Source organism: Sturnira hondurensis, unplaced genomic scaffold, assembly GCF_014824575.4.
Source record: "Sturnira hondurensis isolate 20B ecotype Veracruz unplaced genomic scaffold, ASM1482457v3 Scaffold0000880, whole genome shotgun sequence".
Taxonomy (NCBI): Eukaryota; Metazoa; Chordata; class Mammalia; order Chiroptera; family Phyllostomidae; genus Sturnira; species Sturnira hondurensis.
In genome coordinates this window covers 7,195,967-7,212,296 of record NW_028073511.1, presented here as the reverse complement: position 1 = coordinate 7,212,296, position 16,330 = coordinate 7,195,967, and the positions used below count along the sequence as shown (strand labels likewise).

At 40.4% G+C, this 16,330-nt stretch overlaps 1 protein-coding gene across 3 annotated transcripts in view; it reads left to right on the top strand.

The window, feature by feature from the left end:
• The window catches only part of CYP39A1 (cytochrome P450 family 39 subfamily A member 1), a 78,662-nt gene that overhangs the window by 58,926 nt on the left and 3,406 nt on the right, over positions 1-16,330 (top strand). For 2 of the 3 annotated variants that reach the window (XM_037054269.1, XM_037054252.1), the window contains 2 exons: positions 337-425; positions 15,647-15,734. In XM_037054269.1, coding sequence (XP_036910164.1) covers positions 337-425; positions 15,647-15,734 — 177 coding nt within the window. The remainder of the gene's footprint in view (positions 1-336; positions 426-15,646; positions 15,735-16,330) is intronic. The other variant, XM_037054260.1, reaches the window with a different exon arrangement.

Sequence of the window (16,330 nt, the reverse complement as noted above, 5' to 3'; positions counted from 1 at the left end):
GCGTCTTGTTACTAAATTTATAACTAAGGGCAGGGTTCTGATGGAGGCTGAGGCCCATTGTAAATATTCTTCCTCTCTGAGGTCAGTTCTGTGGCCAATTTACATCATCATTTACACTTGCCATTTAACAGAATTCTTTTTAAACCTTTTTATTTATTAGTTATGTTCCTAAATCATAATTGTGGCTGATATTAATAACAGGTTGGAAAAAATTACCAACAACCCTGCAACTTTATATGCGAGGATTAGCTGTACAAGGTCATTTTTAGCCTAGAGAAATAAAGTTAAGCTTATTTATATAAGGCTGATTTGGAAAAAAATGTTTTCTTCCCACAGGAACGTTGGAAAGAAGCAAATTTAGAGAAGCATGCTTTCTTGGACTACTTCATGGCATTTGGAAGCGGGAAGTACCAATGTCCTGGAAGGTCAGTGAGACAGCTGGGCCGCATCTATTCACAGAGTCTGCAGAAAGATGATGGCTCAGAGCGGGAGAGCTTCCGCTTTCCTTCCTTTATTATCAGACTACAGGGAAAGCCAGGAGACCATATTGTGCTTGGTCTGCCGGTTGTATTGTGCGATGTCTCTGTGAGAATGTCTAAAGTGGCTTCTGATAGGAGACCTCCTGAGAACAAAACATTACAGTTGTGGCTGCCAGATGAAAGCAGGGTTTATGTCTCCAGTGCTCAGCTTTCATACCTGGATAGTTCAAAGTCATTTGAGTTTTACCTTTTTTAAAGATTAAGATAGAGGTATGTTCTATTTTTAAGTGCAACCTTGCCATGGACATTTGTTGGGATTACAGAATATCTTTAGCTTGGAACATAGCAGCAGCCTACTAAATGGTTTTTGTTTATTGCTTTGGTGTGGTTCTGTAAAAACTTTTCTTTTATACCTTTTGTAGTTAAATTAATCGGGAACCCAAGACTTCTCTTCCGTGTGATGCCCTATTCTAGGGCAGATGTTCATCTTTTAATGAAAGATAGTTGGTGCTTATTTATTCACACAGAAACTCCTGAGTATCTCGCCTGCGCCAGGCCCTCTGCTAAACCTCAGGGGTAGAGCCATGAGAAAGGTAGACGTGGTCCCTGACTTCACAAAACTTGCACTCTGCATTAAATAAGTCCCATTGCTTCACGGCTGCGGACTCTGTTAGGGAGTTGTTGGTACCTGTTTGTAACAAAATCTTACTCGGGGGATGTACAAAATCCTTTAAAAACCTTATATGGTTTTCTCTCTGTCTCTCTCTTTCTCTTTATCTCTTTCTTTTTCTCACTCATCCTCTCTCCCTGTCTCCTTCTCCCTCCCTTCCTCTCTCTCTCTAAAATCAATCAATAAAATTTTTTAAAAATCTTATTGAGAAAAATTATAGTTTCTGAATGTAGGAAGTCAGTTGTCTTTCTTGTTTGAACAGTAATGTCGGTCCATAGTTGCAGTCTGTCTTACTCCACAGCATGCATTCGTTGTACCCCTCCTTCATTTCATGTTTTATAGTATCGATATGCTTTTAGTAATATATACCTCCCCCCAAATGGATTTAGTTAGTCTTAGCCAGTCAGAACAATTTTGTCTTCCTTTTTTAGAAGTTATTGTAGGAGCCTAAGGGTCAGCAAATTGTTGACTAGTGTTTCCCTGGAGATACCGTTTGGTGTAAGTAGTTGACCTGAACTGGCCAAGCAGACTGAAAGGAGAGACTTCTCTTTGTGGTTAGGAGAGAGGCCTCTTTTTTCCTTCCCCATTACACGCAAATAAGAAAGCCAGCAGCCCCAGTTGTTAGAAGCAGCAGATTTGGGTGGAACAGGCCTTCCGATGGTGTGGAGTGTGTGGAGGGCAGCACGGAGATGTGGAAAGCACTGGTCCACGCGACATCATTGTCACCGAGTCATTGGTTTGAGGATCTCATCTACTTCCTATTATGTTAGATAATAAATGTTTTTATTTTATAAATGGTAATAATATAGCATATGTATTTATTATCTATAATAAATGTTCATTATTTTTAAGGCAGTTTGAAGTTGAAGGTTTTGTTGTTTAGAGCTGAAAGCATGCTATCGTACCCACTGAAAAACTTCAGAGTAGAACATTGTAATTGCATGTAACAAGCAAAAACAGCAGTAATAGCAGAAGCCCCAAAATCCTGCCTCTTACATTATTTTTATTTTAGATAAGCAGTTCTTAAACCAATAACACATTTACTGTTTTTTTCACTTATTAAGTGTCAATGTTGTAGAGTAGCTTTTCTAAAAAAGAATAGCTATTACGTGTTTCAGGTTCCTTTTACATATATTTCCAAATGCAACTGAAGAGTTTATTAGAACCATCTTTGAAACTGACCTGGAAATATTTTCAACTGAGGTCTGAAGTGCTTGGCAATAAAGCATGTAACATGTGCCACTGGTCAAGTGATGACTGTTGTTTGTAAGAGGAGCTGTTACGACATCACTGTGATATCTCAAAACTGAGAGACATTTGCTTAGTTTTGAGAGTAGCAGGTATGATAGAGAGAACCATGACATTTCAGCTTAATCAATAATATCTTATTTTTATAGAAAATGTGTAAATTTTTTGCACTAGAAACTTAATCCCACAAACCCTTAGTCTAATCCCCAGAAAATTACGCTCATTCTCAGTTTGTGTACCAGGAGCCAATTTATTGTCTCATGTACCAAATAATCAGTGAGTCAGAGAGCTGCCTGTAAAGTCACTGACGATCGAAGTTCCTCCTGAACAGAGTCTCGTGGCCTTGCAGCTGTCACCTTGGAGTTCAGGCCACTAAAGCAGCGTGAGAACCCCTCTCACAAGTGAACGCAAAAGATTTTGCTGAATCTACTGAATAAGTACTGAGTGCTGCCGTTAGCTGCCAACTAAAAAACAGAATGGCCAACTCTTATTCCTCCTCTGAATAGTGGGAGTTCTGAAAATACATTTGGAGGAAGAACCCCCTGCTAGGCACCTTCCTGGCGCTGGGAAGCTCCTGGGGACACACAGCAGGGAGCTCTTCCTAGTAATTCTGTTGCTGGAGAAGAACGGTGGCTTTGCAGAAAAGCAGAAGAAAGCAGCATGAGCTCCCAAACTTCTGCGGCAGTGGTAGCGAGCAGAAAGAAGAGCTGCACTGTGGTGGACTTTGTCCTCTGAAACTATGAATTTAAATGGAGAAAAAGTAGGGGTTTCTAGTGTTGTGTGTCTTGGAGAGCTGATGATCTTCGCAGAAAGGGATGTGCTTGCTAGACCCAACCCCTGGAATCTACACCAAAGCCAAGAGCCTTGATTTTCCTTGGTTCCTATCCATGCAAGAGGATGCCTGGGTGGCTGTGTCATTATGCTAATTGATAGGGGTTAAATTCCAGTGTAAAACAATCACCCTGATTGTTGGCAAGATTAACTGGCACACAAAGGCATGCCTGGATGCTGAGAGTGTGTACAAGAGCAAGGCTGCAAGTGCTTGAGAAGTGGAAATGAAGTGAAGCATGGGTTCCCTGGGGCTAGAAACTGACTTCCACCTTTTCGTTTGTGTTTGACTCCCCCATGCATCCCAGGGCACTGGTCTTAATTACTAATGAAAATCACACAGCTATTGGAAAATTAATCCAAATACAGGTCCAGCTGATAGTAGATTGGTAATAGTGTTATTCAACCTAGCAAATACCTCTTGAGCACCTGGTATTAATATGACTGTTATTGCATTCAGTAAATATTTATTGACTGTTTACTGTATGTCGAGGTAGGGCTTTAGTAGTTGCCTTGGAAAACAAAAGAAGGGATGAAAGTCCCTCCCCCCAAGGAGCTTACAGTCTAACTCGAGTCAGTTTATTAAATGCAGGGAGATTCAAAGACACATGACATTCCTGAATTGCTTATTAAGTGGTTGGGGAGATGAGACATGGTTACATGAGAAACAAGCCCTGCTTAACAGCATAAGATAGCACGTGAGAAAGACTGGAGGAGTCATGCACATTGTAATTGCCAAGGAGTTCCAAGGAAGGGGCGTTAGAAGGGGCTTTATGGCCAAATGGGAAAGATCGATAAACGGCGTAGAAGAAAGCACGCCTCCCCGACAGGCGGTGGTATCAAACTTAGAGGGAAGACAAAAAATGAAATGCCCAGAGGAATATAATGGACCTCTATATTAATGGGAGCAAGGCAAGTATATATTTGGGGTTGTGAGGCTCTGAGAACGGTTGTTTCTATATGTTTATTTTAAAGATAATGTGATTTTAATAATTGTGCCTTAGTAAAATATCTCCACATAATCTTGTATTCGAGAAGTACTGTAAGCAGCTCTTCCTTTTATACTTAGAAATAGCTGGTCACTTCTGAGGAGTGAGCCAACTTAGTTCCCTATGGAGTTCATGAGATGTTGCAAATTCAATGTCAGAGGTAGGCAAAAGTTGGTTTATAGTTGTGAGTCTGCAAAACAGAGTTTATTCTTGTATTATTACCATTTATCAATTATTGTGTTACTTGTATTACAACTACAAACCTACTTTTGCCCACCCCATATTCTGAAGAATTTGTTACATAAACAAATGCATCCCCTTAATTCCAGTTGTTAAATAGAATTGCATTTACTTATATAGAACTGTATTTATGTACATAGTTGTTACCTAATCTGTTCACCATGGTGTGCCCATGTCCCAGAGGGTACGTGAAAGGGTCAGGATGAGGGTGGACAGGGGAGATCCAGTTAATGCCAGAATCCTTTGTTAATTTCTAGCTGTGCTTCTCCCTTCATTTTGCTCCACGAAGGAGTAGTGACTCATGCAAAGGAGCACATAAAACCACTGGCAAAATTGCAGTCATTACTTTTCTCAACCATTTTATTTTGACGCTTCATTATGAGGCTAAGATTTAAGACTGTCAAGAACAAAAGAAGCACTTCAAGACTGATTTTTGATAGTCTGAGAGATCAAAGTGCTTCTAAAATAAACATGTTCATATCTGAGCAAAATTTCAGAAATGACTCTCTTTTCCTCTTGTTTACAAAATGGGCCTCCAGCCCTTCTGCAGTACCCAGGATACTTGGGTGGGGTTTCCTGATGAAGGGAAAGAAGGGAGCCTTTGGGCTGGTGTGCCCCCCTACCCCTGCCCCCTTTTATGACAGGCTTTCATCCCTCATCCAACCCAGTGACTGCACTTCAGTTCCACCTCTTGAATAGGTGTCTGTGCTCCCAGGAAAAGAAGACTGGAATGAAAACTGTGCCACATCACAACACAGTGTGCCCATAAGTGAGTGCTCTGTCGCCATGGAGCACTGTTCCTAAGCCAATCTGCACATCCCATCACTGTCCCCTCCCTCCCTTCCCATGGAGATCAGGTTAGGTGTTGGCTTATGTTTTAAGCAGCAAAATTAACTAAGGTTTCTGTTGGGACTTCTGGGTCCAAAATAACTAACCATGGCCTGTAGGGTGTGAATAAGGAACGGTTTGGTCCTGGAAGCTGTTGGCAGCTATTTTGAGACTACAGAAGTAGACAGTGTTAGGATGAAGCTGGCACCACGGAGCAGCGGAAGCAACCTGGCTGCCTGGTGACCCGGCTGAGCTCCTGCGGCGGTCGCTTCCTGCAGCCATCCCCTCCTGCAGCCATCCCCAGCTCGTGGTGTTTCAGATGCACAAAACAGTGCGTTCCCTCAGGCACAGAAACCAGTCTGATGTGGTTTTTCTGTCACTTGCAGCCAAAAGCATCCAAAGTAATATAATTTCCTTGAAACAAAAGGTTTTCTTTCAAGATTTATTGAACTCCATGAAATAATATGTACTAACCACATCAGTTAATAGCTTACTGAATACCTCGTGCTTTGTGAAAGGGCTGAGTTTCATTTACTTTGGGCAAATCACAAAACAAAAGTAAATTCCACTCCTTAAATTTTCCTGGAAGTTCTGAAATTCAAGATATATTGAGATAATTTCTCTTTGGTGAGTACTTGGTCTTAAGTCAGTACTGTTCCTTTGGCCTTTTCTTTTTTTCCTGAAGAAGAAGTATCCACATTTCTAGCTCATAGCTCGTACATACGGGAGCTTCACTTCTAGGAGGGGTAACTGTAGCCTTGCCATTGGAACAGTCCTGGCTGCAGCTCTGAAAAACAGTGACCTCAGAGAGTGTCCTCCCAGTGGGAGTCCCTTCTGACCTTCCCAGTGAAACAGAAAACAGGATGTGAAGTCAGGAAGGGCTGAGATCCTCCGGTCGTTCCTCTTCGCCTTCTCATCTGCTTTCTCACCTCCTTTTCCCTTTTTCTGTCCTCTTCTTTTTTTCATGTGTTTGGTTCTTATTTTCTCTTCCACCTGACCCTATTCCATTCTTCTCTTCCCATGTTATTCTGTTTTCTCCTCCCTTATTTACTATGAGCCTCTACCCGCTCACTCTACCAGATGAGGCTCATGCCATCATTCCCAGTCAAAAGCTTGGCTAGCCATCGTGTTTTGAGTATAGCCGAGATAGCCTGTGTAATGTTAATTTTGTGCCTTTAAACTCAAAGGTTTGATACTCCATTATCTTTTGACCTATTTTCCCCTTTCTCCTTGTCAAGGTCCTCTAGATCAGTGATTTTTAAAGTATGATCCCTCGTAGAACACCGGTAGTAACATGACCTGTAAACCTGTAAACAGTGGGAAATCTCAGGCCCTTCCTCAGACCTACTGAATCAGAAACTTTGGGAGTGGCGCCTAGTAATGTGCCAACTTTTCACAAGCCCTCCATGTGATTCTGATACATACTAAAGTTTGAGGACTGCTGGTTTAGATTATTTTCCCTCCTGCCACCCAAATTGATTGTATTTTCCTAAAAAATGTCTCAGGGGAGGAGGTTGTGAGAAAAGTACTTCTCCTTTAACTTGAATAGCCTCGCTTGAGGGAAGGGTGCCTATGAAAGTATGTGTGCATGCTGCCTTCTCTGAATTCCAGTGCAAGATCATTCTATTTTCATAAGCTGCAGCTGGTAGCAACTAGGAATATACTTCAGAGCCCTCGTTCCTGGCAACAGTGGCCGTTTTCCAGCCCATGCTGGCGTTGCCCTCAGTGACTTCAAGAGAGGGATTCAGCCTGACAACCAAGACATCTAAAACTAAAATCATAATGTCCCCCAACCCTCTCATTCCTCTAGTTCTCTGTCCCTTCTCAGTGGATCATTGGACTCCTAGACTCCAGGGCCTTTAGGGTCACTTCTCTCCACTCCTCCTCACCCTTCACTCCTCTTTTTGGCCTTCTGTATCCATCTCTACCTCCCACACCAGATCTTGTACCTTAGCATCAGGCGATGTCATAAACCTTCTCCCTGGATTTATGTCTCTTCTTTCAGTCCATCTTACTCACCACATACAGAGTCATTTTCCTTAAATAATCATCTTTGATTGCCATTTTCTTGTTAAGATTCTGGTGCCACTGCCTTCAGGCCAAACCCTAATGGGGTTTGGCACTGAACCCCATTGGAGAGCCTGGCACCCCGGCTCTCCAAAATCCGACGCCAGTGGTACCTTTCCGACTGCCTGGGAGAGCCCTCCCCAGAGGATCTACTCTCTGTCCCCAACTGCAATAGCCATTCCTCCCCTTGCTCACGCTACCTGCTGAGTCAGCAATTCCCTCACTCAACAGGTCTGCTTATTTAGAGCCCGTTCTTCCATCAAGGTCTAGCTCAAGTTTCACCTCCATGTGAAGTCAACATTGATTACTCCACATTGGAGTACTCTCTCCACTCCAAATTTCCATAGGCCTTTCGTTCTGTCTTTTTTTATTATTGCTAATTATTATTATTATTATTTAATATATTTTATTGATTATGCCATTACAATTGTCCCATTCCCCCCTTCATTCCCCTCCACCCTGCACACCCCCTCTCACCCACATTTCCCCCCTTTAGTTCATGTCCATGTGTCCTAAGTTCTTTAGCTTCTGCATTTCCCACACTACTCTTATCGTTCTGTCTTTAACAATTTTGCCCCAACAAAGGTAACAATCAAAGACCTTTATCTTCACTTGTTATCTTCACTTGCCATTTTTCCACATGTGTTACTGGCTGTGTGAAGCTACAGTCTGTGTTTTGTCAGACTGTGTGTTCTCAATGCCTGCATGTGCTCCTTGAACATCCATCTACAAATGGAGAAAATAAGCAAGTACTAAGTATTTAAGGATTTTTCAACATGTTTATATTTTAATGAGCTTTATTTGTGGATGTGTAATGTTCTTGTAAGTGTAAAACATAAATCTGTTATAAATAATAAGCCTCATTATTTTCACTGTTTTGACATCAGAAGTAGTATTAAAAAATCTTTCCAACACAAACATGGCTCAGCTTGCTTTTGAAGAGCTTGTGCAAAAATACAAATTTATGAAGCCCATTTTTTTTACCTAAAAACTTTTAATGCCATAGGTACACATATGTTAGTCTCATGTTTTAGACATTAAACAAAATTCAAAAACATATAATGTATTTCATAGTAAATACATTGAAAACATGTTTTTTTGCCATTGAAAAACAACTTTATTTAATAGATAATTGAGCTAATTCTGGAAGAATTTCAAAATATTTGGATTGGGAAAAAATAAAATTTTAGCACACGCTATTTTGTTATCTGTATTATTAGTTCACCTTATTTTTTCTTTATGATATCAAAATGTTTAGAATGTAATAATATTAATACTATTTTCATAATTAATACTAATTTAATAACTAAACTAACTTAACACTAAAAGAAGAATATTAAAGCTTCACTAATGCCCAATATGAATTCTTCAGTATTTTAAGTTGAATTATAGTTAAGTTGAATTATAGTTTCACCTTATAAGAAATGCAATTTTTTGATTTTTTAAAGAATATCACAGGACCTACAATTAAAGAAATGCTTTCTTACAGATTCTAGTGGGAAAACTCTTTTAATGAGATGGTAAACACTACTAGTTTTTTCTAATCAAAATGCACATAGTATTCCTAAAACATTTAAACTTGTACTGGTAAGTAGCTTGTGAACACTGGTCTTGTTTGCATTCCTCATTTGCATGGTAGAGGAAGTGCTTATTGAGGGCCTCCTTTGTGTAATAATGCTTAAAGAAAGTTCATTTTCATGTGTCCCTGTTATTTTGCAGTGAGTACAATGACTCACTAGGTCCGTAAGCTCAAAGCACCTTCAAACCCTTCCACCAACCAGCTCCTCCTGCTCTGCTCTGTCCAGCTCTGTCTCAGCACCTCCCCTGCAGGGCGTCAACAACACGCAGGCCCATAGTTGTTCCAGGGTCTCTTCTAAGTCTGCACCTTGGGACAGGTTGCCCCTCTGCCTAGTGCCTTCTTCACAGGACAGTGTCCCCACCTGTCCAGATTGCCCCGTGTCTTTGTTGTGCACTGCTGAGCTCAGGGAACTGCACTGGCCTATAGCAAGCTAATGTCGGAGAAGAGATAAAAGCAGAGTTGTAAGAAAACAGGATTTGTTCGAATGAAGTGGAATTTATAAAACTGTTGGATAATTCATCAGTGTAAATTTAGCCAGTATTTTTCCAGGCCTGCTAGATAAACATTAAATATTGGGGAGTCCCTGCTAATTCTACTGAACATAGAAGTTATCTGAAAGAGTGATCCCATCTAATCTACTTTTAGGGAGTGAGCTAAGTGCTGGGAGTCGGTCATTTTATGTAAGTGGGAACTTTCATGCCTAGTTTCACATGTCTGTAGTCCTGGCCCCTTTCATTTGATAGGGGCTCATGCCCTCCGTGAAACACTTTCTGCAGGGGCTTTGGTGACATTGTTCTCTTTTTGTTATCCTTTCCCTCTGGCTATTTCTTCTCAGTCTCCTCTGCTTGTCTTCTGCACCTTCCTGACCTTTTGGAGTATCTCTGAGTCCTCTCCTCAGATTTCTTATGTTTTCTCATTGACTTGTCCCCACATGCTATAAATAATTGGCTTTAAATAATTGTCTGAATAATGATGACTCTGCATTTTGAGCCCTTATATCCCCAGCCCTGACTGAATCCCTTCTGAAAACCAGGCTCATATACTCAGCTTCGACCCTTCGGGGCACCGTATAGTAAGTTATACCTACCAGGTCCAAACCTGAGCTTCATGTGACTACTCATCAACCTGTTCTTCCGTCAGTCTTCCCCATTGCAGAGGTGAATGGCAGCTGTATCCTTGCATTTCCTCAGGTCAAAAATTTGGACTCATCCCTGGCTCTGTCTTCACATCTATAACGCAAACCCATCCTACAGAGAATGCTCAGACTCTGACCAGGGCTCATGGCTCTTTCTACAATGCTGGTCCATGTCACTGCTCTCTTTTATCTGGAGAATCTTAAAGCCTTTCTAATCAGCCTACTGACTCCCATCTGCATCATCTTGTATTTTATTCTCAATGTAGTAGCCAGAGGCTCCTTTTACAATATAAATCAAATTTACTCAAAGTTAGCCAATGGCTTCTCATCTCATGGAATACAATGAAGCCTCTACCATGTCCCACAAGGCTCTCCATATGTCTGGGGTGTTTTTTCTGACATTGCCCCTTTGCTGCTCATCTCTACCAACACCTGCCTTCTCATTGTGCCTCATTCTCTTACCTCTGCATTTCTGCTACTTTTAATTCCTCTGCATGGAACACTGGACCCAGATGTTCGTGCCATACTCTCTTACTGTATTCCAGAGTCTGCTAAAACTCTCACCTCATCTGAGACCTTCCCTGCCTAAAATACTTTAGGTAAGTGACCTCAGTCACTCCCTTTCCCCTCATCTTGTCTTATTATTCTAGTATGTATTCTCTCACCTGATACATGGATTTCTTGTTTACTTATTCACTACCTGCTTATACTTCCTCTCTACTAGAAGTCAGTCTTTATGAGAATGTGAATGTTGTTTGCTGTTGTAACTTCAGCACTTAGAACAGTATGCAGTGCATAAAGACAGTAAGTATCAATTGAATAAATGAGTGGAAATCCTATTTTATTATATTTATATCCTCAACAATTAGTCTTTCATACTTTCTCCAACACAGGGGGAAAATGAAGCTCATCACCTTTCTGTCATTTTATCATCTCTTTGTTATATATTAAACTATCTCACAACACAGTGCAATGCGCCAATTTTGACTAAATTTTCAAGGTAACAACAGTTACAGTGTAGACTGGGGAACATTAAAATTGCATATAAAATATTTCTTTTCTTAAAGTCCAGGAGAAAATTATTTAAACTGAGCACTTCAGCTTAAAGAAAGTCACTATTCATAAACATTTACTCCTATATACATGGATGTATTTTTCTCTTTCACTTTTTCTCTTTTCACTTAAAGAAAGTCACTGTTCGTAAACATTTACTCCTATATATGTGGATGTATTTTTCTCTTTCACAAAACAGCCTCAGAGCAGACACCCTCATTTTAGCCTTACCCCTCCTTTCATAGTGAGACCTCATCCTCTCTGATAATCATTCCCGAAAATTCTAGTTCCTTTAACTTGCCTGAGGAATGCATTTCACTTCAGTATCTGTCATCCAACCTCCATAAGTACGTTTCTCAAAGTCTGAGTGGAGAGTGACACTGGGTCCTTTCGTCAGTACAATCTGTGGTTGTCCTTGGGACTTGAGCTTTTCAAAACAGCCCGTGATGGCACATCATGTCCAGTTCCCTTAGGATATGTCCATAGGTTTATTCTCCGTATTCTCTGCTGAATGGTTGGCTGTCATTTCCGTATCGTTCTCTTACGCTCTTTCACATAGCTCCCTAAAACAATTAATTTTTTTTGAGATGGTATCTAAACCCATAAAAAGGAAAGTAAATGTTTACCCTAGAATTATCCAGACTGGCCTCTCTCATAGTAGTCAGTATATTATTATAAAAAACAATATTAGTAATTTTTTCATACATTGACAGTTACTTTTTTTTCTTTTAGAACTTTAAAGATGTTGGTCCATTGTCTTCTGGTATGCATGGTTTCTGATAAGAAGTCTGTGATCATTTTTAATTTTGTTTTCCTTTATTGTGTCTTTTTTTTCTCTACTGCTTTTAAGATTTTGTAATTTTTTTTTTTAGGAATCTGTGATTTGCTTTGGTGTGGTTTTCTTTATGTTTATTCTGCTTGGGGTTCATTAAGCATCTTGGATCTATAAATTGTAGTTTTCACAATTTTGAAAATGTCTCAGCTATTACTCCTTCACGTATTTTTTTTCTGTCCATCTGCATCTCCAAAGTATGTGTTATGTTAGACTGCTTGATATTATTTTACAGGTCCCTGATACTCTGTTCTTTTTTTAGTCTTTTTAACCTATTATTTCTTTTTGGATATTTCCCATTGTTAAGTTCCATGATCTTTTCTTCTGCAGTGCCTTATCTTCAGCTGAGTGCATCCGGTATACTTTTCATTGAAGACACTATATTTGGCATTGTTAGGAGTTCAGTTTTTAAATATATATTCATTTCTTTCCTCACCTTGCTTCTACATTTTTGAATATGTGGAGTAGATTTAATTGGTGCTCCCGTTATCTCAGTTCTGGGTCCATTTTTTAAATGATTTTTGTCTTGCACATGTGTCTTATTTTCCTGTTTCCTCCAGGCCTAGTAATTTTTGAATAGGTACAAGACATAAATTTTATGTGTGTCATGGATACTAGATTATATTGTGTTCTTTTAGTTTTAGGCTTTATTGTTCTTAGGCTTTAAGGCACAGGTGGCAAACACAAGGCCCCCGGGCCAAATCCGTCTCTCCCCCTTATTTTATCCTGACCGGTACCTTGTTTCTACCTGGTGGCAGCTCTGAGCTCTCACTTAACTGTTTAGAGTAGTTACATTTATACAGTCCTAAAATTACATTCAGCCCTTTGAAAGCAACCATGAGGCTGATGTGGCCCCCGGTGAAAATGAGTTTGACGCCCCTGCTTTAAGGTGAATCCAGTGTGGCACTTAATTTAAGATAATATAATCCCACTACTAAGGCAATACCTTTTGAGGACTCTACCCAGTGGTCCATGCGTTACAAGATCTTTGCACTCCAGCTTGTAGGAATGCAGACTTCCATGTCTTGTGCGACCTCTGGACATTATTCAGCTTATTGCTCTTTGACTTTCTCTTTCATCTTTCTTCTCCAGCTTCAGTAGTCTCTTCTCACATAGACAGAGATCAGGACTTAGGAAAATACTCAAAGCGCCCCCTCTCGCCCCGCCATGTAGGTGTCTGGAGCGCTCTTGCTCTCCCTGTGAGACCTCATCCTCTCTGATAGCCATTGCTGAAAATTCTAGTTTCTTTAACTTGCCTGAACTTTGATCTCTGCCTCCTTACTTTAGTGAGACTCTCAGGTCTGTGGGGACTTTTTCCTTCTTGCACTGTGGCCTGGAAACGGCCATTGGCAGAAGCTAGGGCAGTCTTAGGGGCCTTTTAATCCTACACTGTGCCCATTTTTTGAGTGTAGGATAGTCTTGACTCCTGTCACTCTGTCATGGCCACAAGTGGATGTTTTAATTTGTAGGAAGTGAGGCAAAAATTAACTTGTAAGGAATTCTGAACCTGAACACAAATTAGAAAAATTCTTTTTTTCTTGGAATTGCTGCTTAATTTGATTTGAATCAGTAAAGATCGGGTGTGTTCTATTTCACAGACATTGATACGCTGTTGGAATAAATTATTTTCAGCATTTACAAGTAAGTAGGGTTAAATGTGCATCATAAATATTCATGAAGAATTGATGTGGTATCCCAGTGGGTTATAACAACACCCGGAGTGCTCCAGATTTCATTTGAAATAAAATATAGCCAAGATGTTTCAATAATACCAGTGGGAAACAAATCTAATTACCTGATGTGAATATCAGATCATTTATATTCATTTACTCATCTGATCCACAAACACTGAGGATTAAAAGATAAATAAGACATAGTTTCTGCTTCCTGTGAGGGTTGTAGTCTGTAAGAGGAAATACACATACAAACAATTACCCATAATATGGTAGGATATAGTAGGATTCCAGGATAAGAACATTAGTTAAGGGATATATAAAATACCACAGAAATACAAAAAAAGTTGAAAAGGGCAGGAAATTAAATTAATAAAAGACATCACCTCCCATCATCTATTCATTTATTCAGTTAATTTCAGTAGGCACCAGCTGTGTGCTCTGCACTGTGCTAAGCCCCAACAGTACAATTCCTCCTCTAGGAGAGAGAGACATCGCTAATAATTGCAATTCAGTGCAATAGGTGCTACGGTTGAGATGTGCACAGGGAGCCGCAGAAAGGGAGAGGAGGGGCACCTCAGACCAGAGGCAAGTGATCAAGGACTGCCTCCAAGTGAGACTGAACCCCATACAGGAAAAAAAGGCTTGTGACAGAGAGCATTGCCATTCAGGAATCATCAGGTGCACAGTATGGCAAGAGCATGGGATTCAAAGAAAAACTATTGGGTAAATAGCTAAAGGGCAGGTCTTTGAGGGCTGGTTGTGTTTTCCTATAGCATTTGGAGGAAAATGGGTAGTCTCTGTGTGTGTGTGTGTGTGTGTGTGTGTGTGTGTGTGTGTGTGTGTAGAATGAGAATGATAGATTTATGTCTTAGGAAGTTCACTCCAGTGATAGATGGAGGGAAGTGAAACTGGAAACAGAAGGGCCAACCTGAAAGCTAAACTGATTCAGTAATCTAGGAAATAAATGCATAAATGATAGGGACCCAGTGAGGGAGAAGTGGAGGGACTGGGGACAAAGGGATAAGGAGAAGGAGTGGGGAATTATTTAGAAGATACAACAAATGGTTTGGTGCCTAACTGGATGGTGTGCAGGGTGATGGAGAGGATTGAGTCTATGATGACTTCCAATTTTCTGACCTCTAGGGCTAATTGTATTCACTGGGGCCTATGACTTCTAAAGGGGTTTGCATACCCTGGGGAGAGCTCAAGGCAACCCAATGGAGTGAAAGAAAAAGCAGGATTCCGTTTATATTTTTCTGTTTTTTAGTTTCTATTTGTATGTGTCTTACAAAGTAGACAATAAACTCATACAGTAGCATTTGTACATAATTTATGGGGAACTTGAGGTGCCTATAGAACATTTAGGCAGTAATTTCCAGTGGCAGTAAGGGTCTAGATCAGGTAAGACTGTCCAACAGAATTTACTGAGATCATGGAAACACTAAATATGTACTGTCTAGTGTAGTAGCCAGTAGCCACATATGACTGTTGAGCACTTGAAATATGACTAGTGCAGCTGAGGAACCAAAAACATTATTAATTTATTTAAATTTAAATAGCCGTATGTGGCTTATAAAGGTTACCATTTTGGAAAACGCAGATATAAACTTAGAAGAGAGACTGGGCTTTCATTTATTCTGTGCATTACTGGCTAAGCATGTCACACACACTGTTGGGCAGTCATCCCAACTGCCCTGCCCAGCAGACAGTTCTGTACAGGCACAACTCAGAGGTCCCGCCAGTGCCGTTCCAGCCCACCGCGATAAAGGGGCTTACAGGGTTTTTGCCAGTGAAGGGTTTTTGCCTTCAATTTATAAAAATCACAACATCTGCACAGTTCAGTAAAGTGGAACACTCAGAAGAAGGGTATGTTCTTCCTTTATCCTTTTGATAGCAAAAGTTTATATTGCAAAGAAGAGCACATTTGCTTTGAGGTATGTGTACTTTCTAGATATTCTCTATGAGTAGAGAACATTTATTTGCCTTTCATAACCAAGTAACAATTTTACATTTTTCTTTCAGGTGGCTTGCTCTGTTAGAGATTGAAATATGTATTATTTTATTATTTTATTATTATGACTGTAGTCTTCTAGATCCACTGCCAAAACAGGTAAGTGTTTCTAGAATTTTGAAGAGTATGACTTTCAAATTAGACATAAACTCTCAGCCCTTGATTTTAGTTACTAGAGATGTTCCACTGATTTCCTCACTTAGCCTGGTCTTAACAGGCACCTTACATTGAGGCAGACTGAGAAGACCCTCCCTTCGATCTGATCTAATCCGTGGGTTCCATCATCACGAGACTGGGACCTAACAGCAGTGTTGCCACCATTTAGTGTCAGAACCTCTTCTATGAATTTACCAACTTTAACTCCTTTTCCTGGGTTAAATAAACATTGCCTTGGTGTTGAACTTGTGTCCCTAGCAAGGTATGTATGTGAGTCTAAAAGTGAACCATCAGTTTTGGACGCAAGTCATAGCCCTTGGGCCAAATCTAAACCAACAGTAAAAACAGTGAACAAAAATGAAAAGGCCATGACATTTTCCAGCCTCTGACCATTGAGTGTTCCAGTCATTTAACTCCTCTGTTTTCTAGAGTTCTGTTCTCCTAGACCAACGGCTCTCGAACCGGTGGGAGCATTAGAATCACCTATGGGTCCCTTTAGACTACAGCTTACTGGGCCCCACCCCTAGATTTTCTGATCC